The sequence below is a fragment of the Bos javanicus genome, chromosome 14 (assembly GCF_032452875.1).
Source record: "Bos javanicus breed banteng chromosome 14, ARS-OSU_banteng_1.0, whole genome shotgun sequence".
NCBI classification, from domain to species: Eukaryota; Metazoa; Chordata; class Mammalia; order Artiodactyla; family Bovidae; genus Bos; species Bos javanicus.
The window spans coordinates 19,653,810-19,677,834 of record NC_083881.1 but is presented as its reverse complement, the minus strand read 5'-3'; the positions used below and the strand labels follow the sequence as shown (position 1 = coordinate 19,677,834).

At 48.1% G+C, this 24,025-nt stretch overlaps 1 protein-coding gene across 2 annotated transcripts in view; it reads left to right on the top strand.

The window, feature by feature from the left end:
• Positions 1-24,025, top strand: part of PRKDC (protein kinase, DNA-activated, catalytic subunit) — a 132,323-nt gene that overhangs the window by 58,675 nt on the left and 49,623 nt on the right. For both annotated transcript variants that reach the window (XM_061438711.1, XM_061438710.1), the window contains exons 41-57: positions 2,206-2,413; positions 6,436-6,614; positions 8,032-8,200; positions 8,406-8,471; positions 9,417-9,489; positions 10,452-10,600; positions 11,425-11,562; positions 11,741-11,860; positions 14,086-14,229; positions 15,654-15,805; positions 16,733-16,864; positions 17,999-18,110; positions 20,090-20,214; positions 20,393-20,542; positions 21,513-21,686; positions 22,159-22,257; positions 23,223-23,430. In XM_061438711.1, coding sequence (XP_061294695.1) covers positions 2,206-2,413; positions 6,436-6,614; positions 8,032-8,200; positions 8,406-8,471; positions 9,417-9,489; positions 10,452-10,600; positions 11,425-11,562; positions 11,741-11,860; positions 14,086-14,229; positions 15,654-15,805; positions 16,733-16,864; positions 17,999-18,110; positions 20,090-20,214; positions 20,393-20,542; positions 21,513-21,686; positions 22,159-22,257; positions 23,223-23,430 — 2,398 coding nt within the window. The remainder of the gene's footprint in view (positions 1-2,205; positions 2,414-6,435; positions 6,615-8,031; positions 8,201-8,405; positions 8,472-9,416; positions 9,490-10,451; positions 10,601-11,424; positions 11,563-11,740; positions 11,861-14,085; positions 14,230-15,653; positions 15,806-16,732; positions 16,865-17,998; positions 18,111-20,089; positions 20,215-20,392; positions 20,543-21,512; positions 21,687-22,158; positions 22,258-23,222; positions 23,431-24,025) is intronic.

The following is a 24,025-nucleotide window of genomic DNA, read 5'->3' as shown; positions in this document are numbered from 1 at the left end:
TTTTTTTCTACTTATTATATTCTACAGACACTCCAAATCAGCTATAGAGATCTCTGCTTTCCTTTTTTTAAAAAAAGCAATTGTGTAATTATTCACTGTGTGGAAGTGTTGCAGTGTGTGGACACAGTCCCTGCTGCTGGGCTCTGTGTCAGCCTTTTGCTGTTGAAAGTAGTAGCTCAGTGACTAGAGTAATGGCACAGTGACTAAATAGCTCAGTGAGTAGAGGAATAGCCAGCGACTGGAGTAATAGCTCAGTGACTAGAGGAGTAATAGCACAGTGACCAGAGGAGTAATAGCCCAGTGACCAGAGGAGTAATAGCCCAGTGACTAGAGTAGTAGCTCAGTGACTAGAGCAATAGCTCAGTGACTAGAGTAATAGCACAGTGACTGGAGTAATAGCTCAGTGACTAGAGTAATGGCACAGTGACTGGAGTAATGGCTCAGTGACCAGAGGAGTAATAGCCCAGTGACCAGAGGAGTAATAGTGCAACAGCCAGAGGAGCAATAGCTCAGTGACTAGAGTAGTAGCTCAGTGACTAGAGTAATGGCACAGTGACTATAAATAGCTCAGTGACTAGAGTAATAGCTCAGTGACTAGAGTAATAGCACAGTGACCAGAGGAGTAACAGTGCAACGACCAGAGGAGCAATAGCTCAGTGACTAGAGCAATAGCTCAGTGACTAGAGTAATAGCTCAGTGACTAGAGTAATAGCTCAGTGACTAGAGGAGTAGCTCAGTGACTAGAGTAATGGCTCAGTGACTAGAGTAATGGCACAGTGACTATAAATAGCTCAGTGACTAGAGTAATAGCTCAGTGACTAGAGTAATAGCACAGTGACTGGAGTAATAGCTCAGTGACCAGAGGAGTAATAGCCCAGTGACCAGAGGAGTAATAGTGCAACGACCAGAGGAGCAATAGCTCAGTGACTAGAGTAATAGCTCAGTGACTAGAGTAGTAGCTCAGTGACTAGAGTAATGGCACAGTGACTAAATATCTCAGTGACTAGAGTAATAGCTCAGTGACTAGAGTAATAGTTCAGTGACTAGAGTAATGGCTCAGTGACTAGAGTAGTGGCTCAGTGACTAGAGTAGTGGCTCAGTGACTAGAGTAATGGCTCAGCGACCAGAGGAGCCATAGCCCAGTGACTCGCCCTGGGCCTGGCCTGTTGTGTGTTGCCAGTGCAGCTTTGCAGTGGATCCCTAAGTGTGAGAGCAAAGGTAAACGCATCTTTAATTGTGCTAGATATCATCACATCCCCTCTGGGGGATGTGTTATTTGTATTCCTTTCGGCAATGTATGTAAGTGTGTATTTCATCACAGTCTTGTCAATGGAGTATACTGACAAACGTGGATTTTTTCCGGTGATAACAGGTGAGAAAGAATGTCTCAGTGTCACTCTAATGTGTTTCTTCTGTTATGAGTGACGTGGAACACGTGTTCATAGTGAATGCTCATCTGCACTGACTTTTCAGTAAACTGTGTGGTGGCCATTCTTGCTCTTTTCCCTTTCCTCCTTCTTCCTTTAGCAGGATGGTCCTGGAGAATTTAGGTCTGGGACAGAGTCTGGACTCACATTGCAGAGCTCTTGTAGGTCCAATCGTGTCCTGAAACCTCAATTTTTTGTGACTGAATTACCCTCAAATTCAGTATTTTTTCTCATATCTAACTTGTGAACATCAAGATTTTAGAACTGGGAAAGATTTTAATGGCCATTCAGTCATAACCTCTTATTTTTTTTTTGTAACCTCTTATTTTTATAGGCAGGGAAACAGTCTATCCTTTAACTTCAAGATTCATAGACTGAATTGTGTAGGCAATCATTCATAGACCATGTTTCCCTGATGGCTGAGTCTCTACCTGGAAAGTACAATGGTGGGTCCTTGGTTCATGAGTTTCAGGGTCCGGGACACATGCTGGAGTTCAGCCTGGGGCTCTTCGAAGCCTTGCAGGTGTCCTCTGAACCGGACCAAACTTGAAAATAAATGAAAATATCCTTTTTCCTAGGCCTAAAAAGGCACGAAGGTTTCTGGGGATGAGTAAGATCACATGGCTTATGTGCATATTCTTCTTGTATTTCATGGTTTTATATACATAATCATTGGTTTTCTAATTCATAATCATTAGCATTTACTTGTAGCATAGTGGGCCCTCGTGGAGTATTCGTTTAAAGCTGGCATGTGCATGTAATTTTCCTTTGTTCTTAGGAGTTCATGTGCCACGCAGTTGGGCCTTCTGGAAAGCGTGTACCGGAAGTTCAGCAGGGACGACCTGCTTCCCAGCGCCACCCGCCAGGCGGTAGTGGGCCGGGCCCTTCTCACTCTGCTGCGGCACTGTGGTCTGGGGGCCCTGAGGGACTTCTTCAGCAGAACTGTGGTGGAGGCTATCGATGTGTTGAAGTCCAGGTTTACAAAGGTATCAAAGTCTGTTACTAAGTTGGATGTTAGTAAGAGACGACAGCCCTCCTTGGTCAGGGTCACTAGAAACTGCCGTGTATTCAGCCAGGGTGTCAGCAACTCAAGAAGCGTCCCCTCCGTGCTCTGATCTCAGCCTTTGGGCACATGGCGTCTGCGTTAGTCTCCGGAGACGTCTGTAACAAATGACTGGGAGTGTGGCTTAGACCCACAGGGCTTTCTGTCTCATGGTTCTGAGATCAGAAGTCAGAAATCTGCTTCCTGGGGCTGTACTTGCTCTGGAGGCTCCAAGGAGAACACATTTCTCTCCACCAGCCCCTGGGCCCAGCATCCCTCACTCATGGCCCGGGTGCTCCTCCCTCGGCTCATGGCCCCGGTGCTCCTCCCTCCGAGTCTTGGTCACTTGACCCCCCCCTTCTCCTCTTCCTCCTCTTCTTTTTTAAAAAAATCCACTATTTTTCTTTTTTTAAATTGATATATAGTTGATTTACAATGTTGTGTTCATTTCAGGTATACAGCAAAGTGTGTGTTATATTAAGTTGGTGCAAACGTAATTGTAGTTTTGGGCTGTGAATTTTAAAACATTATAACTAGGCTCAAACACATCTTTATTAATCAAAGTAGGAACCATTACAGTCATTCACTGTTGTCGCATAGAATAAGAGAAGATGACTCTTCAAAACAACCAAGCTTTTTCACCTTTCCAGTTTGCTTCACATACTGAACAACCATAGAGTGGTTGACAATGAGTTCTTCGACAACTTCTCTTCTAGTTTTAAGAGGATCAGCTTCAGTGATGGCTCTCAATTGGTCGTTGTCAACATCCGAAGTCTGGGTACTTCACTCCTTATCTGCAAGGCTCTCATCTCCTTTGCAAAACTTCTTGAACCACCACCGCACTGTACATTCATTAGCAGTTTCTGGGCCAAATGCGTTGTTGATGTTGTAAGTTGTCTCCTCTGCTTTATGACTCATTTTGAACTTGAATAAGAAAAATCGCTCAAATTTGCTTTTTGTCTAGCTTCATTTCCATAGTCTATCATTACACATATCATTACATTACATTACAGACCATATCATTACACAGCTATAAGTCATTAGCAAAAATCTTAGTGAGAAATGTGCATTAAAATGATGTAATGATATATAACATAACCAAATTAAGAATGTATTCCAATATCAAACAGCAGAGTTCAACAGTACAAAACCCCAATTACTTTTGCACCAACCTAATACATATATCGGAGAAGGCAATGGCACCCCACTCCAGTACTTTTGCCTAGAAAATCCCATGGATGGAGGAGCCTGGTAGGCTGCAGTCCATGGGGTCGCTAGCGACTTCACTTTCTCTTTTCACTTTCATGCATTGGAGAAGGAAATGGCAGCCCACTCCAGTGTTCTTGCCTGGAGAATCCCAGGGATGGGGAAGCCTGGTGGGCTGCCGTCTATGGGGTTGCACAGAGTCAGACACGACTGAAGTGACTTAGCAGCAGCAGTAGCAGCAGCAATACATATATGTGTGTCTATTCTTTACTTGATTCTTTCCCATTAGAGGTTATTACAAGACACTGAGTATAGTTCCTGTGCTATACAATGGGTCTTTGTCTGTTTTATGTATAGTTACGTGTATGTTAATTCTAGACTCCTAATTTATCTGCTTCCCCTCCTCACCCTTTAGTAACCAGAAGTCTGTTCTCTGTCTTTGAATCTATTTCTGTTTTCTAAGTTGACTGTCTCATAGTTTAGATTCCACTTATAAATGATACCATATGATATTTGTCTTTGTGTGACTTACTTCCCTTAGTATGATAATCTGTAGGTCCGTCCATGTTGCTGCAAATGGCATTATTTCATTCTTTTTTATGGCTAAGTAATATTCTCTCATGTTGATGTATGTACCACCTCTTTATCCATTCCACTGTCAGTGAACACTTGAGTTGCTTCTGGCCTCCTCAGTTCTGTGTACTGTCTCTCTCTGCCTCTCTCCTGTAAACAGGAGTGCGTTTAGGACCCTCTTGGATAATCTCAGAATTCTTTGTTTCATTTCATCTGTCTCGTCCCTTCTCTCATGCAAGGTGACAGACCCAGGTTCCAGGATTGGAGTGTGGGTGTCCTTTCAGGTCTTTAATTCAGCCTCACAGCCCACCTGTGCCAAGTGTTTCTACTTGCAAAATACAGTTACCTCATTCCAGGTCTAAACCCATTACAACATCAACTTCTGTGTCCAAAAGCTCACCTAAAAATCGTTAGCACCAAGTCCCAGACCTCATCATCTAAATCGGTATGGGTGGGCTTCTCAGAATGGTGCATTCTGAGCCCACATCCTCTCCATTTGTGGACCTGTGAAGCTAGAAAACACGTTATTTGCTTCCAAAATACAGTGGTGGGACAGGCATAGGATGATCATTATAGACATTCCTATTCCAAACAGGAGACAATGGAAGGAAGGAGTTTGTTCTCCAAAGCAGTTTGAAAATTCAGCCGGGCAGATCCATTAGGCTTCAAGACCTGAGAATAGTGCTCTGTGGCCTGATGTTTATGCTCTGGGCCAAAGACTCCATCCTTGGAGTCATCTCCTTTTTCCTTGAAGGTTAGCATTTGTTTTCAGCTGAGCAGTTTTGTCTGTTTCTTGCCTGTAGCATTTGGGGAATATAGCATCCTTTTTTTAAATTTCATCTTGTCTCCTTCCCTTTTAGTTCAAACTGGTCTGAGCTTCTCAGAAACTTTCTGTCTGTCTCCCGCCCATCTTGGAGATTCCTGCCACGGCCCCTCCCTGGTCCTGGGTCTTACGGGGGTTGGGGGGAGTGCAGGCTGAGGCAGCAGTGAGCACAGGCTTCTTTCCCTGGCTGCCCCTGTGGTCTTCTCCAATCGACTTCCCTCACCATGGATCTCCTCGTGGCAGCGTCTTCTACAAGCTGGATGGGCTGAGAATTTCCCACATTATCAAGTTCTGGTTCTTTTTGTTTAATAGTTCTGTCTAATTTCTCATACCCACATTTTATTATGAGCAGCAAAGAAGAAGCCAGGCTTATCTCCAACAAATTTACTTAGAAATCCTTTCAGCTCCATATTCAAGGGCACAGCCTACATTCTCTGCTTCCTGCACAACCTCTGAACATTCTTCAGCTAAGCTTTCTCCCACCATAGGGCATGGATCCTCTTTCCTCCAGTTTCTAAAAACTGTTACCTACTTCATTCTGAGACCTCACCACCAATTACTTTTAACGTCCGTATTTCTACCAAAAATAGGTTTGTGACGATGCCATTCCGAGACAGCATTCATTGCTTTTGCTGCCACTGTCTTGCCCTCCACTTCCTTCTGAGCGCTCACCATCAGTGCCTTCAATGTTGACATTTCTAACAACAGTCTCTACAAGGCAATATAGACATTTTCTGTCATGTATGGTGAAATTTTTTTCCTCCTCTCTTCCCTGTTCAATTCCAAAGCCACTTATGTATTTTTTTCATTTTGAAGTAGCCCCCCCACTCTTGGTACCCAAATATATATTAGTTTCCTTAACCCCCTGTAATAAATTACTGTAAGCTCGGTGGCCCCACAGAAGTCTGTTGTTTTGGAGGCCAGAAGTCCAAAATGAGTTTCACTGAGCTGAAGTATTTGCTGCCACACATCAGTACTTACGTTCATGTTTTAGCCCCTGGGCTGTTTCTTACTGAAGTGGTTTAACATCTTTGTTAAAATTATTTTCAATTTAAAGGGCATTGAGTATTGACAGACAGCAATTCACTCAGTCCTGTCCGACTCTTTGTGACCCCACAGACTGTGTAGCCCGCCAGTCTCCTCTGTCTATGGAATTCTCCAGGCAAGAATACTAGAGTGGGTTGCCATTGCCTTCTGCAGGGAAGATTCCCGACCCAGGGATTGAACCTGGGTCTCCTGCATCACAGGCAGATTCTTTACTGTCTGGGCCACCAGGAAACATTGAGTATTAAAGTTGATTTATTCAATAAAATATTTTCCATGTTTGATAGGACCAAAGATAATCATTTTTTATATGTTTTTAGCTGAATGAATCTGCCTTTGACACTCAAATCACCAAGAAGATGGGATATTACAAGATGCTAGAGGTGATGTACTCTCGTCTTCCAAAAGATGATGTCCACTCCAAGGAATCTAAAATTAACCAGGTGTTCCACGGCTCGAGCGTCACAGAAGGAAATGAACTTACAAAGACATTGATTAAGTAAGGTTTTCCTTAACTTTAGATTGTAGTTAATTTTTTTGGTGCATGTATTTTTACTTATGTATATAATATGAATACATGCCTAAACACTGAATCTTAGTAGTTTTCCTGTGTACAGACTATGTGGTGGTGGTGGTGCCTCTGTCCGTGGGATTCTCCAGGCAGGAACACTGGAGTGGAGTGCTGTTTCTTTCTCCAGGGGATCTTCCCAACCCAGGGATCAAACTTAGGTCTCCTGCATGGCATGGCAGGCAGATTCTTTCCTACTGAGCCACCAGGGAAGCCCCTACAGAGTACTTGGATGGAGTTAATTCAACATGTCATTGAGCAGCATGTTTTATCCAATACACATCATCCATAAAGAGTACAGCTTTTTCCCTTACTGTTTTTCTACCATTTTTTCTCCCTCAACAGCTCAATATGTTTTCAGTGTATGATTTACAGGAAGGCAGGATTGAGTGTATTTTATTTCTCTCTCATTTGAAACTGAAGGAGTGTTTAGCATTTCTAAGCAGTGGTTCTGTAAGGCACAGAATAGTCAGACGTGCCATCTCTGAAGCCAGGTTTCTGTGCAGCTCCTGTCTTAGTGCTGAACACAGATGTGTAGGGTCTCGCTCTGCAGAGTCCCCTCCACCCCTGTGAAGCCTCCTTATGTGTGCGCCTTGGGGGTGATGTCACCCCCAGGCATTGGCATCGATGAAGGTCTTGAGGGCCATGTTTTTCCTTCTGAATCCAACCTCTGAGCACAGCCCCCAGGGCTGGTGGGTTTGTGTTGCTAGTCTCCTGGAGCTAGTGGCAGGTGGGCTTGCCAGGTGGAGCTGCATAGGCCTCCTGGTGACAAGTCTCGCTGCCCTGTGGTCACAGCTACCATCCATGTATTACCGGAACCTGATCGATTGCTCCTCGGCCTGCAACTCTGCAGAGGGACCCCGTCCCATAGCTAGGGGGTCCCATGGCTGGGGGTTTCCTGTAACTGGAGGGGGCCTGGCAGGGTAGGGGATGTGGTCCCCTGGCTGGGGCTGGTACACTTCTCCCGTCAAGGGCTGGCCGGTGATCCCTTCCAACTGCAGGCTGTGCAGAGCAGCTGGGAGCAGCGTAGACGGAGGGGCAGCTGTGTTCTGATGGCAGTGTGCTCACAGGGGCTGGCTGCTGTGGGCAGGGCCAAGACCAGGCTCCTGGGTGTGCTGGGCACCTCTGTCACCGCTGCCACCCACCTTCCATGCCCTCGCACAGACCTTGGACTGTCATTTCAGACCCGGCATCTGGGAGCACCCCCTGCTCCTCAGGCTGGGCCCCCCACCCCAGCTTCCTGTGCAGTACAGCCTAGGTGTGGGCGCGGGTGTGCAGGGCAGGTCCCGTGCTGTGGACTGGAGCCGGTCGCCCCTGGAGGGACTGACCGCCACCCGGTCGCCCACAGGCTGTGCCACGATGCCTTCTCGGAGAACATGGCTGGGGAGGCCCAGCTGCTGGAGCGCCGGCGGCTGTACCACTGTGCTGCCTACACCTGTGCCATTGCCCTCGTCCGCTGCGTCTTCACGGAGCTCAGGTTTTACCAGGGCTTCCTGTTCAGTGAGAAACCAGAGAAGGTAGGCCCCTCCAGACCGCTGGCTGTGCTGCCTGGGTCCCGCGGGGTGGGGTTGGGGTTGCTGCTGGGTCCCACAGGGCAGGGTGGGGAGGGGTGGGGGGGTCTCCCGGAGCTGGGTGCGGATGCGGACGGCAGGTGCTGCAGTGACATGAGCACCAGGTCTCTCTGCTGCTGGGGCATCGTCACAGGACTCTTTGCATTTACAGAACTTGCTCATTTTTGAAAATCTGATAGACCTGAAGCGCTGCTACACGTTTCCCATAGAAGTGGAGGTAAGTGAGGCTGGTCATGGTGTTTCCAAAGTAAAAACACTTACCAAGGCTTGAAGGGAAAAAGGTACATGGTGCTAAACACTAAATGCCCTCTACTCAAGTCCGCTGTGAACTGTAAACACAGGCGGTTTCTTACAGTTCAACCTCAGGTATAATCTCAGGCAGCTGTAAAAGATTGGCCCTGACTCACGTTTCCCCTTAACTTGTAAAGGAGAGAAAATGCCAGTAAAAGGAGCTGTTAGCACACATCCCCCTAGTGGTCTCCTGAGTAAGCTCCTGTGGTCAGTGAGTTGAGGTCTGCCCCGTGCAATGTTGGGCCCTGGTGGAGGCTCACCCAGTCCTGGGCGCCGGGAACAGGAGTAGGGTGATGGGGAGGACACTGTGACCAGAGCCGAGCTCAGCGGGTGCTGGGAGTGCTGCAGCCTTTCACAGCCCAGGGTGGTGGACGGGCAGAGCAAGTGCGAGGGGAGGCTGGCATTCTGTCCCGCGCCACTGACCTCCGCCCTAGTGTGGCTCGGTGGCTCAAAGTTCAGGTAAGTGGTTGCTCCTGCCCTTGTGCCCTGTGCCCTTTTGGAATAAAGCCAGGACTGTTTTCTAGGCCTATGTTCAAAGAACTAAGACATCACATAATCACACTAGTCTTTGGGGCACTCAAATACTCTGTGTGTTACCTGTGAGTGTCTGGGAGCAGCTCAAGCTCTGTGGTCTGTTGCAGCTGTGCAGTTGAGGGCCTGAAGCTCCTGACAAGGCCTGAGGCTGGAGGAGCACCACCCGCTGAGTCCCAGAGCCAAAGGAACACCAGCTCCCGGGCTCTTGGGGTCTGTCTCTGTGGGTGTTAGTTTTGCTTAAAATGAGTAACAGTGATTTTTGTCAGATTGCTGTAAAACTAGAAAATATGTGACCCTGAGTCTAAAAAGTTTTAAATTGTCTGTTTTTGCCTAATAGGTTCCTATGGAAAGAAAGAAAAAGTACATTGAAATTAGGAGAGAAGCCAGGGAGGCGGCAAATGAAGATTCAGGTAGGACATTTTCAAAATGATGAGGAAGATTCTAGTATATAGATAGTATTTTAAATACCTCAACTTTGAATTGGATTTAGAAATTTTATTTTCAAGTGGTAAATAGAATTGTACTTTGAAAGAAATGCAGTTAGTTAAAGCAGCACAGAAGCATCTCAGGGTAGCCAGAGGAGTTCAGATCTGGTTCACTTTCTTAAGCAAGATTGGTGAGCTGTTTGCTTTTGGATTCTGTTTGTGTGTTACTTAGACTCGTCTCCCCACGTTTGCTGCAGTGTCCCTGAAGGGGGTCTTGGTCCTCGAGGTCAGCGTGGCCCGCGATCCTTTGTGTCATGCCAGTCTCTGAAGAGAGCTCTCCTAGCCTCTATATTCACTACTACATGCCTGCATCAAGCCTTGGTTGTGACGCTCAGGCTTGGTTGCTCCGTGGCACGTGGAATCTGTTTCGTAACTAAGAATTGAATGCAAGTCCCCTGCCTTGGAACGCAGACTCTTAACCACTGCACCCCCAGGGACGTCCCTAGCCTCTCTATTTAGGATCAACCCTCTGTCCTTCCACGTGGTCCTGGTTTCAATTTTTGGCTTAATTTTTCTTCATGGCTTTCCCCTCCTCTGATTCAAGGGTAAAATTTGGACCAGTTTTGTAACCTTACATACTTTGGATTAGTTATTTATCAGTAATACCTCTAGCCACATTTATGTTAGGGTTTGTGAGCAGAATGTGCATCATCAAAATTTTAAATTCAAGAAGTTCTGTTAGCATCACGTCCAAAAACTGGATCTAGTTTGACTTAATGTCTTTGTTTTTGCTAAAGAGTAACTGCTCAGGGATTCCAGATCACCTGGATGGTGGGTGAGGAGTACGGATTTAATGAAAGTATCCTAAATGCAGGAGTCACTTGAGCTTCGAGACACACGTGTCTTACTGACTTGAGAGATGGTAGCTCATCCTCTTTTTCCTTCAGGTGGCCCCCAATACATGTCTTCACTATCGTATTTGGCAGACAGCAGCCTGAGCGAGGAAATGAGTCAGTTCGATTTTTCAACTGGAGTCCAGAGCTACTCGTATGGGTCCCAAGACCCTCAGTCCAGTGCTGGTCATTTCCGGAGACGGGTGATTAAAGAGTGTTGTTGGTGTTGGGAAGGAAGGGGCGCCTCAGGATAGAGGGGCCCGAGCCTCTAGTCCAGGCGCAGGGTCTAACGCTGCCAGCACAGGGAGGAGGCAGTGGGGGGATGGTCACATTCCCGGCTCCTCCCGGGCTCAGAGTTGATGTCAGAACTGTGTGTCTGCCATCAGTGCTCCTGGCCCAAGCAGAGCCTCCCCCTTGGAGGGCGGGCCTCCAGGGAAGGAGTGTCTGGCAGCAGGGGCAGGCTGGGACCTTCACTTGTCCAATATGTCTTCTCGGGGTTTCCTGGAAGTGGTCTGTGCTGGGACACGCCCACATCAGTTACTCCTCCCCGTGTGTGTGACACCTCAGTTCAGCATCCCGTGTGTAAAATGATTATCCCTGCTCTTTCTTTCTTAAAAAGGATCAGGAATTTTAAAAATTCTATTACTGATTAAAATTTTCAGGCAGATTAAGTTCACAGAAGTCCTCAGTACTTTTCAAAGTACTGACAACACGATAGGAAACCACGTACCCTGTGATTATCCTTCAGTCGCTCTACTTTCTACATAAAGTGGCAGCTGAGAATCGTGGGGACTGTTGCTCTCGACGTGGAGTGTTCTGGGGCCACCAGGACATGTCTGAAGAGATGTGTGTGTAGAGAGCAGCAGCTCTTCAGTGATGCCCTGACTTCGGTGTGGCCCCAGAGAGAGCTGGGCAGACGGGGGGAGGGGACACTTCCTGAGAACATGAGGAAGATGTGAGGTCAGACTGTGTGCACTGCATGGCGGAGCAGGCAGTCGGGTGCTCAACCCCGACTCTCTCTCCCCAGGAGCGTCAGGACCCTGACGGCCCAGGCGACGTGCTGGACCTGGACGTGGATGAGCTCAGCCAGCACGAGTGCATGGCCCCCCTGGTGGCCCTGGTCCAGCACATGCAAAGACTTGAGGCTGCGCTGCCCGGAGAGGAGGTCTCTCTGCTCTTTCTGGTCTCACTCACCACGTCCTGTTGAACGAACATTTGACATCGAAGACTAGGCTGAATTCCATCTCTAACACTCGTGATGTCTTGTCACTCATGTCCTGCTTTGTCACTGTTGTGTCATAATGCCACTTTCTCACTAAGTAATATTGAGTGTGTTATTTCAGGGTTCAGTGCCAAGAAATCTTCCTCCTTGGATGAAATTTCTTCATGACAAACTGGGAAATCCATCAGTGTCATTAAATATCCGTCTTTTCTTAGCCAAGCTGGTTGTTAATACAGAAGAAGTAAGTTATTTATTTATTTAAAAACTCTTTTCAATTACATGCATCTCCTTAGAGAAGGAAATGGCAGCCCACTCCAATATTCCTGCCTAGGAAATCCCATGAACAGAGGAGCCTGGTGGGCTACAGTCCATGGGGCCTCAAAGAGTTGTACATGACTTAGCGACTAAGCACAAAAGCACATATGAATCTACTTTTAAGAAACCCATAATAAAGGAAGACGTTAAGGGTCACAGCATGGCTTTATTCTCTGAATAAATTAGCCAGCCTGGATTACTTATTCAGCATCATTTTTCTTTCATTTTCTTGTAAAACACGTAAATTAACTTCTCCTGAGTTAGAAGTGGCCTTTGTTATGAAGTATGTGGGTCGGCAGGTTTCTTACAGCTGCTAGCCTTCTTGGTTTAGAGTGACAGAGAACGTGGTGAAGAGATTCCTGGTAACTGTATGAAGAGTAGCCAACGTGTTTGCATCATGGCTCTGTTTATCTGTCGGTCACACGTGGCCCTGTCAGGAGGGGCACTCGGACGGGTTTATGAGTGATCCTAGGCTGACCTGGGAGGGGCAAGGGATTCACATGCAGCTCAGGAGGAGCAAGTGTCAGGAGGGGGCCTCTGGGCAGCAACTCGTGAGGCCTTAAGGCCATCAAGTAGTGAGGGCCCTTCCTCAGAGTCATACTTGGCTTCTAGCTCCTGTGGCTCAGACAGCAGAAATGACCCTTCTGGTTCTGGAGTTGGAATCCCGAGACTGGGATGTCAGCCACTTGGCCCCGATGATGCATGACCAGCTGCTGTGCACCTTGGCTGTTTCTTGGCCTGTGGACGGTCTTCTCTTGGCACCTATCTCACGTGTAAAAATTTCCCTTTTAATCCTTTTATCAGATAAAGACACTGTCACTGGTTAAGTTCCCCGCTAATGACTCTTAACCTTCCAAGACCCTGTTTCTGAATCAGGTCACATTTACAGGTCCTGTGAGTTGGACCTCAGTGTCCTCTTGGGGTTCACAGGTCAGCCATAGTACTTGGGATCATGTGACTTCCAGCTTGTGTTCCTGTAGTGCTGGCTTGATGGCTGGAGGAGAGGAGCTGGCATCTAGTGTTTAGTTCAACAAGGGGGCTGCTGAGCTGTGGCACTCGTGTGGCATGAGGGGCCTGCAGTATTGCACACGTCCTGAGCTCAGGAACCTTCAGGGCCCATTGTCTTAATGGAAGAAAAACATAGAAGTTGTATTACAATTCTTTCTAAAGTTTGAACTTTTATCCTTTTTTATAGTTTAATAATACAGTAAATAAGTTTATATTTAGAATTTATAAACAAACCAGTAGACATATATGGAAAGTGTAAACATTATTTACCTCTGGGGTACTTGATCAAAAAGATTTGAGACAACATAGATTTAATTGTGAGCATAGATTTGAAATCCCTGAGAAAACATTTGGAGAAAGAAGAGGGTGGCAGAGGGGAAGGAGGCCGAGAGTCTTGGGTTACACTCGGTCTGAGTTTCTAAAGTAAATTCAGTGGAATTTAGTACATCGAGGTGCTCTGGATTTCAGAGACCTTGGGTGTGTGAAAAAAATTCGCCACATGCACCTCACTTCTATATCCTCCTTTTCCACTTCCCCTTGCTTCTATATCCAGTAAGAGTAGGATCCTACAGCTGTATGCTGTGTGGAGGGTGGGATTGGCGTAGAACGTTGTTACTACGCTAAGCATAGTTGGAGCTGCTGCTGCTGCTAAGTCACTTCAGTCCGACTCTGTGCGACCCCATAGACGGCAGCCCATCAGGCTCCCTGTCCCTGGGATTCTCCAGGCCAAGCATACTGGAGTGGGTAGCCATTTCCTTCTTCAATGCATGAAAGTGAAAAGTGAAAGTGAAGTCACTCAGTCGTGCCTGACTCTTAGCGACCCCATGGACTGCAGCCTACCAGGCTCCTCTGTCCATGGGATTTTCCAGGCAAGAGTACTGGGGTGGGTTGCCATTGTCTTCTCCGATAGTTGGAGCAGATCTATGCAAAGAGCAGATCAGTTTGAATCCGTCTCCATTGAGCTGTGGTTTCAGGGCCCACAAAGAAGACTTGAGCTGAGAATCTAATTGAATCAAGCAGCATAGTTGTTGACATTCACGTCTGTTTTGAATTTAGGTAGAGTTGTGATACAGAAGGATGTTCCTGAACTCCCATCTTGGTTACTCAGCAGTTCTGACATCTGACCTTTGAACTCTCGCCTAGGTCTTCCGGCCTCATGCGAGGCACTGGCTGGGCCCCTTGCTGCAGCTGGTGGTCTCTGAGAACAACGGCGGGGACGGGATCCACTATCTAGTGGTTGAGATCGTGGCCACGGTCCTTTCGTGGACGGGAATAGCCACCCCTGTGGTAAGAGCAGCTGTGCCTCTGGTGCCCTCTCCCCGCGCAGCACCTGGGACCCAACCCCGAGTGTCCTCAGCGTCTCCAGCCCAGATCCTGCCCATCTGTGCTGCTGCAGAAGGCCCCAATCTACTCCTTCACTTCTGTCTGCTTTGCTTTGCTTTTGATAATTCCTCTGGCTTTGCTTTTGTTTTTAAGGTATTGGATGTTTGTCCTGATTTCTTACTGCTTTAGCTTGCTAGGAGGACTGACCCTAATAATTGGTTTATTAAAAGTACATGTGAAGTATCCAACCAGGCTCCTCTGTCCGTACGTTTCTGTAGGCAAGATTACTAGCATGGGTAGCCATTCCTTTCTCCAGGGGATCTTCCTGACCCAGGGATCGAATCCAGGTCTCCTAGCATTGCAGGCAGATTCTTTACTGTCTGAGCCACCAGGGAAAAATATTTTATTAAAAGTACATGTAAAATAGATGTTGGCAGACCTTGAATGTGAGGCTGAGGTCATGGTCTCCGGCATCCGTCTTGTCAGCCTCCCTGCTCCTGGTGACCTGGTGTGACTTGGTGACCTCTGGTGTGATGGTGACGCTCAGTGCCCGCACTGTCCTGATGCAGGCCGTGGCGTCCCCCAGCTCTCTGGCTCTCTGGAGCTCTCTCTGCTCTCTCCCATCTGCTTACTGATGTCGGCCCCAGTGGTGTGCAGAGTTCTCCTAGAAGGATGGCCTGGCATGTGCTTACTGAACAGAATATGCGCCCATGGAGCTGTCACATGTGTTTGTGTTGGAATGTGGCTATCCCATTTCACAGCAAGCCGAGTTTAACTGAGGAACCTCTGCAAGAGGTTGACTCCCGTGTCAGGCATTCAGCTGGGCTAGGAGAGCTGCAACAGCCAGGTTGAAGGCCATAATGAACTTTCACCACTCATTGCAATAGTTTGAGCAAGAGGCTGAAAGCAGAGGGAGGGTGTCCCCGCCCCGTTCCTTGTACCCCATGGAGCAGTGTCTTGGCAGTGGGTCAGGTGACCGGCACAGACCTGGGGTCACTTCGCCATTGAGGGGTGGGAAGGCGCCAGCAGTTGGTGGGATCCTGGGTTTGGAAGGAGGCCGGGGCAGGGCTGGGTGCCCAGTCAGAGCAGGGAAGATGTCTTCAGGGACCCCATAGGGACGTCTCAGCAGAGGCCCCCAGGGGCTGCAGGACCCTGTACAGACCTGTAGGAGCACAGCCACCCTGGTGTCAGGGCTGCCCTTGAGGATTCTGGGGGAGACCCTCCAGGGGAGACCTTTGTGTTACAGTCATGTGTCGTCTGAACAATCATGGGAGCCAGAGTCCTCAGTACAATGCCAGTTTTCTTTTATAAACAGACTTCTGAGTTAAGAAATGTTTTCCCAGAAGGGAATGCTACGTATTTACATGAAATTTCTCTGCATTTTTCAGGGGGTCCCTAAAGATGAAGTGTTAGCGAATCGATTGCTCCATTTCCTAATGAAACATGTTTTTCATCAAAAAAGAGCTGTGTTTCGACATAACCTTGAAATCATAAAGACCCTCGTTGAGTGCTGGAAGGATTGTCTGTCCGTCCCTTACAGGTATTGGTTTAATGGGATTTGCAGTGTCCTTTAACTCGTCACACATTGTGCAGGGTTAATTACCATGAGATTTAATGACTTCAAGGCTTCCCTGGTGGCTCTGCCTGCAATGTGTGAGACCTGGGTTCAATCCCCAGGTCAGGAAGATTCCCTCGAGAAGGGAATGGTTACCCACTCCACTCTAGTCTTCTAGCCTGGAGAATCCCATGAACAGAGGAGCCTGGTGGGCTGCAGTTCATGGGGTTGCAGAGTCAGATACGACTGAGCGACTAGCATACTAATGGACTTGAAGTGCTGGAAGGAAGGATGGTTCCTGGAGTGGAATCTGTTGGTAGGGCATGATGTCACTTATGATCAGCCCTCAGCATCTCCGGACTGCACCGCCCTCAAGTAGCCTTCCCTCTCTCTGGGCCTGCAGCATGTGCTCTGCCCACAGGGCTGATTCCTGTCAGCATAGCCTGGGGCAAACCAGAATTTCCCAAAGGTTCTCCATCAACCATGGGCTTCCCTGGTGGTTCAGATGGTAAAGCATCTGCCTGTAATGGAAGAGACCTGGGTTCAATCCCTGGGTTGGGAAGATCCCCTAGAGAAGGAAATGGCAACCCACTCCAGTACTCTTGCCTAGAAAATTCCATGGACAGAGGAGCCTGGTAGGCTAGTCCATGGGGTTGCAAAGAGTCGGACATGAGTGAGCAACTGCACTTTTCTTTCTTTTCTCACCATCAACCGAGGGAGAATTAGGGCAGATAACTAGATTGTGGGAGATGCAGAGCTCCCTGTGTCCAAGAGGCAGAGTAACCGGGTGTAAACAAAGTAATGGGAAGCAAGGGGTTTCTTACCTGACAGTCAGCTATGGAAGATCTTATGTCTGTCTTCCTGCTCCTTACATCTGACAACTTACACTGTTTCTTCACACTCACATTTCAGGTTAATATTTGACAAGTTTTCCAGTAAAGACCCTAATTCTAAAGACAATTCTGTAGGAATTCAGTTGTTGGGTATTGTAATGGCTAACAACTTGCCTCCCTACGACCCAAAGTGTGGCGTGGAAAGTGTCCGGTAAGTGTCATGTTTTTTTGCTTTGTTTCTTTTTTGGGTTAAGTGTCCCTGATTCTGATTGGAGACTGGAATATGGTTTAATTTTGATAAATTTAAGGACTAGAACCCATATTAGTATTTCCACCTAAATTAAGTAGTTGGGTTTAGAGATCATTTGGGAGAAGAAATATGTTAGTAGAGTGAATGCGAAAAGTGAGACCGTATGGTTTTTTCCATGCAATTTTGGCAGACAAGGTGTTAGCTATTTCTGTTATTTTCTAAGCTGCCATTTTCAGCATCCGCTCCGGAAAGCAGCCTGAGGTCCGGAGACCCTTCACCACAGGGTGTGGCCACGAGGGGGCGCTGCAGCTCTGCCGCAGGTGCAGCCTACCGGCTCCTCCTCACCTGGGGTAGGGGAGGGTCCACGTGGCCGCGCCTTAGCAGGACAGCCCGAAACTTCACACAGAGGGGCTGGATCCCTGCAGAGGCGGTCACTCGGTCCAGTTCACTGTCTCTCTGGAAGTGTTCACTGTCCAGTTGGTCCTCCTGGGTCAGCCTCCGAGGCACCAGGGGCTTTGGCCGCCTGGTGCCATGGACTACGTGCAGCTCAGCACAGCATCAGCGGGAAGTGGTTAACTTTCGAACAAGTGGCTTTCCTGATCCCCAGTCCTGCTGTCATGAGGCCAGGGTGCACCGCCCCCCCCCCCCCCCCCCACCCCACCCCTGTGTGACTGTGTGTCCTCCTCCTGTCGTATAGACAGCTTTAGAGGGGTCAGAGGTCAGGCCATTGCTGATTTCACCGCTGTCAGTGTCTATATCTGGAGCTGTGTGGGTGGGCGGGGCCTGCCCAGGGGTCACTCGTCTGGGTGGGTGGGGAGGACTGTTGTGATACACTTCTGTCTGACAGCAGCTTCGCTGGTGGCTCAGCTGGTAAAGAATCTCCCTGCAATGCGGGCGACCTGGGTTCAGTCGCTGGGTTGAGAAGATTCCCTGGAGGAGGAAACGGCAACCCACTCCACTATTCTGGCCTACATAATTCTATGGACTGTATAGTCTATGGGGTCGCAGAGTCGGACACGACTGAGCAACTTCCACTTTCTTTCGGATAGCAGGACGGGTTGCCCTGTGCTCACTGGCTTTCTGTGTTTCTTGCAGGTACTTTGAAGCTCTGGTCAGTAACATGTCCTTTGTCAGATATAAAGAGGTGTATGCAGCATCAGCGGAGGTCCTGGGGCTTGTTCTCCGGTATCTCAGTGGGAGAGAGAAGGTGAGTGTGCGCACACGGCATGAACGCCTCTTCTTCACTGTTGGCTCAGCCTCGGTACTGCGTCCTCTGTACTAGGAGCTAGAGTGGGCAGTTTTTTTAATGCCTGGAAACTTGGCAAGCATTAAGGTTGTTAACCTGCTTCTTATTGTAAAGTTGGGATGTAAGCATTGGAGCAGCTTTCATTCTTCTGACCTGGCATCAGGGCACTTTGGAGAAACTGCCCTGATGGAGCCTTGCTTTTGTTTGGGGGAGGGTAAACACAGGAGGTCCCCTCTTCCAGTTTCTGGCATAGTGCAGCTGGAAAGCAGGGGCAGCCTCTGACTTGGGCGCCTGGTGTGTGCTCTGCCCCTCCCGCACCCCTAAGCACAGTCTCCGCATTGGCCCGTGTATGGAAATCACAGGTTATAACTTGCTGCTCCTTGGCTGACCCCCATGGGTTACTGCAGGGACTTCACGCTAGCCTCTGCAGAGCCCGTCGCCCACGCTGACAGGACGCGGGTGCAGACTGTCCAGGACGGTCTGTGCTGGTGCCTGCAGAGTCCGTCACCCGTGAGGACCAGACGCAGGTGCACTGTCTAGAATGCCACAATGGACCAGTCCTTGGCCCTCTGTCACTGCTCAGAGGACACACTCTCTCCCTCACTGGGGTGTCATCCCACCGGCCTCCCCCACAACTTGGAGTGTGGGCCCCTAGCCGGTCACCTAGTCTCATGGCTTGAGAACTCCTCAGGCTCCTGATTCCCAAATTCGTGTCTCCAGTCCCCTCTCCTCCTACAACGAGACAGGATGAGGAGAGGCTGGAGAAGTTGGGGGATCCTTAGGGCAGAACCGTCCTCCCACAACATGTTGGAGCCCGGCCTATTTCACCAATTAGGCCTTTATTTGGATTTAGAGGAAAATTAAGCTGAGAGGAAATAGGAACCCCCTCCCCTGAGAAAATCAAACTTATAATTTATTTTAGGGATTGCCAGCTATTTTTATAAAATAAAAACATGTTTCAAATTCAGGATAACGTTGTGATGACATGATTCTAATGCCCTTGAGTGGTGGGTTTCAATTCACATAATGTGCTCAGTTATCACCATGGGTGGAACACACAACAGCAGATCGAAAGGTTAATCTCTCATGACTTAAGTCTCAACTTAATACAAATGATACACCCTTTGGTTTGACATAGCTCTTTTCTGAGTGTAAAATGGCTGATTTAGCTTGGAAGATGAGGGAGCAGTGTGGGACACAGAAGTGGGGGTCACTTGTGTTCTGACCACTGACCATCGCGGCTCCAGACCATGGTCTCTGGTCCCAAGGGCCCCTCGTGCTCCTCATTTCTCCCGTGGGGTCAGAGCCCCCTGTTCTGTGGGTGGATGCTCCCTGGGGGTACGGGTTTCGGGGAGCAGTCAGGAGAGGCCAGGCCTGGAAGGTGGGCATAGGGAGACGGGCAGGCTGCCTGCAGATGGAGCTCCCTGAAATCCTGGTTTGTGTGAGTCTTTGCCCAGATACGTGCACACTGACATAATAAAATGCATCTTTTTTTTCTTAAGATTTTTTGATGTGGACCATTTTTAAAGTCTATTGAATTTGTTGCAATATTGCTTCTGAGGCTTGGGAGTTCTTAGCTCCCCGACCAGAGATTAAACTTGCACCCCCTGCATTGGAAGGCATCCCAACCACTGGACCTCCAGGAAAGTCCCTCAAATGCGTCCTAAACAGTGTTCAGTCCCTGGTCTTTGTTCAGCTGCTCAGATGACTCGCTGGCAGAGTTTTGGTGTCAGAAAGAAGTTTAGTCTTGATCATTCTTTCACCCGCTATGTGGCCGAAGCCTGGGTCACCTGAACCCGTTGCCGCCGAGCCTCTGGTGGTGCCCAGTGGTGAGGGCCCCCACGGCCTCCTCGAGATGGTGCTCTGGGTGGTCACCTCAGTCCTCTCAGTTCCTCCGAGTTCCCACTTGTGTGTATTTGAAAGGAAACTTGGTCTTCCAGATGCTAGAGGAGTCTGTGCATGAACTGGTGGTGAAGCAGCTGAAGCGGCATCAGAACACACTGGAGGACAAGTTCATCGTGTGCCTGAGCAGAGCCACGAAGAACTTCCCTCCTCTGGCTGACAGGTGGGGGTGGCGTCTGCCTGCCTGCTGGGGAGGGTCATGCGCGGGGGTGGGTGGTTGTGTCTGTCTGCCTGCCCCTGCCTGCGGAGAGGGTCGTGGGGCGTTGTCAGCACCTGCCTGCCGGGGACAGTCCTGGTGGGGGTCAGTGCCCCTCCGCTCACTGGCCCTGCCCGCTGCCCAGGTTCATGAACAGCGTGCTCTTCCTGCTGCCGAGGTTCCACGGCGTGATGAAGACACTGTGTCTGGAGGTGGTGCTGTGTCGTGCGGAGGAGACCCCTGACCTGTACCTGCAGCTGAAGAGCAAGGATTTCGTTCAGGTCATGAGGCACAGGTGAGTGGCCGCCGCCTGTGTCCTTGGATGCAGCTGTTTGTTCCGCTGTCCCCTCAACTCAAGGGGACTTGTGAGTCTTCGTGACAGGAGTGTTTGTTCACTTTGACACCTGACACTTGAGAGGCCCCGTCTTGGGTTGTCCAGGGCTGTTTTCAAATTCAAAATGTGTGGTTTTGAGTTCCGTACCTGTTTTGTCAGCTAACAGGCTTCCATTATTTGTTAAATTTATTTTCAAAATGGTAACACGCTATTACGGTAAATGTTAACAGAGGGCTGCTCATGGCACCCCGTGTGTTCCTCCCTCTGTGCTGTTTTCCTCCCGCCTGTGTGCACACTTTTACACGGTGATAAACTGTCTTTGTGTTGGTTTCCTCCAGTCAGCCTGGCTCAGTGTCTACTGTGTGTGGAGCCTTCAGCTGGTGCTTATTTAAGGAGGACATGGGGGTGCACCACATTGGGCCCTGACTGCACTTAACCCCTGGTGCCTGACCAGCCCTGGAAACCATTTTTTAAAGTCATGAAATCCTTTATAGTTAGCTTATTTTGTTTGACTTTGTCAGGTTTTTTAAAAATGAACTTTTTATTTTGGAATAATTTGATTTTTACAGAAAAGTTAGAAGTACACAGAATTCGCACACACCTTTCACCTAGCTTCCCCATCTTACATCATCAGGGTGTTTCTCTAAACCAAGAAGTTAACATTAGTGCACTTCTGTCTATTTGAAATCACCAGTTTCCTCATCCTCTTCCTAGGTTCCAGGCAGGACACTACAGTATTAATTTCCTTTTCATAATCTAGCCCACGATAATTATTTTCAAGAGTTTAATTTTTATATAAATGTAGTATTAGCTATAATAATAAAATCTGAAATACAGAACAGCACAGAGAAGAAAATGTTACCTCTCATATCTAAAGGTATAGTAATAGCAGTTAAGTCTGTGTTTTTGAAAATTCCTGTTTATATTATAGAGATGATGAGAGACAGAAAGTATGTTTGGACATAATTTCTAAGATGATGGCACGGCTGAGACCGGCAGAGCTCCGGGAGCTCCTGAGCGCCGTGGTGGAGTTCCTGGCTCACCCTGCAGTGCTGTGCCGTGAGCGGATGTACGCCATCCTCATGTGGGTCCATGACAACTACAGGTGAGCGCCTCGCCTGTCCCCGCCAGACACTCGTGTCCCGTCTCTTAGGGAGCGTCTGGGTGCCTCCAGCAGTCTGGAACGACTATAATAAATGATAAGACATTTAAAAATGTGTGGTTAACAACTGCAACAAGTTTGGTATGTTGAAATATATTCTCATCTTACTGCATTTCGTGAACCCGTGGGAAATGTTCAGAGCGCGGTGTTACTGATTGAGCTAAAAGTGTACTTTGTTTTCCCTTACAGTCTGACAAGGTTTAGGAAGGAGCTCCTGGGATGTTTCCTCCTTGGGGGCTGTGGTCCTGCTCGCCAGCTGGCCACCAGGGCCCGGGTCAGGGTGCAGGCCCCGTGGGGTGGGTGGAAGTTGGGGAAGAGGCAGGTTTCGTTACTTTCATCCTAGACAACATTGTTGGGTTGACCTAGAGCAGCAGAAGGAGCAGTAACAGTTTTATTGTCTTGTGACTGCTCTCAGAGACCCAGAGAGTCAGGCAGATGAAGACTCGCGTGAAGTATTCAAGCTGGCGAAAGATGTGTTGATCCAAGGGCTGACCGACGAGAACCCTGGGCTTCAGTAAGTGCCCCTCCCGGAGCAGCGTGGGTGGGTGGGCACATTCAGGGCTCTTTCTAGGCCAATGTGGGGTCTCTCTGAGGTGTCAAAGGGCCTTTGCTGTATTAGCCTTTTCTCTGCCTCTTGCTGGCATAAGAAAAATGTATTTTAAATCACATTAGAACCTGAAAGTCCTGGCATGTTACTTTAATATACAAGTCTTGAAAAACTGGTGTGGGTAACGCTGTCTTAACTGTGCTGTGAGTTACAGCATCTCAGGATGAGAAACCTGTAATGAAAAGTGGGTTGTCATTCCCCATTTAACCCCAAGTGAGCTCCCACCCTGCACATCAGTGTCAGACGGCGTGCTGGAGGCCTTGGAAACCAGAGGGCGCTGCAGCGCCATCACAGATGCCCACGCGCTCGCCACGCGCTCGTTATGTTATAGCAGGCAGGGCGGAAACCCTGACGATTCTGTGTGTCAGCTAACTTGGAGCGTACTGCAATTTTTAATTCATTGAGCTTTTAAAAATTGTATTTGGACTCCTCAAACATTCACAAATTATAAAGCCGGATCTGGTTTTTAATTTCTTTAATAGTTTGACTATTTTCTGTTCACATTATGTTTTGAATATTTTGTGGCACTAATGTGTAGAGTGAATTGTCTTAGTAAGACAATGAAGGACTATATATATAGTTCTCTTGGTGTTTTCTCAGTTTCAGAGTATGTAATGTAAAATTCTCATCTTTGCAAACTTCTGGGTAATAGAAATGAGAATAGAATGATCCAGCTTCTCACCTCCTGTTAAGTATGCCAGCATTCTGGAATATTTCCCCTTCAGCACGTGCCTCATCTGTCAGGCAGCTTACCTGTGGATGGAGGTCTGCACGTGGATGGAGTCCCAGGGCTGATCTCCGGTGGAAGAAGAGATCTTCCCCGTGGGGCACACGTAGAGACCTCCTCTTCTTCTTTCTTCTCTGCCTTCCAGATTAACTATTCGGAACTTCTGGAGCCATGAAACTAGGTTGCCTTCAAATACCTTGGACCGATTGCTGGCCCTAAATTCCTTATATTCTCCTAAGATAGAAGTGCACTTCTTGAGTTTAGCGACAGATTTCCTGCTTGAAATGACCAGCCTGAGCCCCGACTTCCGGACTTCCCTGTTTGAGCACCCTCTGTCAGAGTGTGAGTTTCAGGTGAGCTCTGGCCCTGTGAGCTGACTATCCCGCCTGTTGGTCAGCAGACTTTGTCCACTGGTGTTAAATCCTTGCTTTTTTCTTTAATTAAGGTATAATTAGGATAGTATTTGTTTTCAGTGCACAAGGTAGTGATTTGATATTTGTATATATTACAGAATTATCACCACAATAAATCTAGTTAACATCCATCACTGCCCATAGTTAGAGGTTTTTTATCTTGCGATGAGAACTTTCAAGATATACTCTCTTACAAAACTTCACGTATACGAATGGTGTTACTGACTGTAGTCGCCATGCGCACATCGCCCCCCCAGATCTTACTTACAGCTGTGAGTTCGTGCCCTTCGACCCCCTTCACCCGTCTCCACCACCCCTCACCTCTGACAACCACCAATCTGTTCTCTGTTTCTATGAGCTTTTTTGGTTTGGTTTTGTTAGGTTTTTGTTTTAGATTTTACGTATGAATAAGATCACACAGTATTTGTGTTTCTCTCTGACTTATTTCATGTAGCATAATATCTTCAGGGTCCATCCATGTTGTTGCAAATGGCAGGATTTCGTTGTGTTTCAAAGCTGAGAGCTGAGTAGTAGC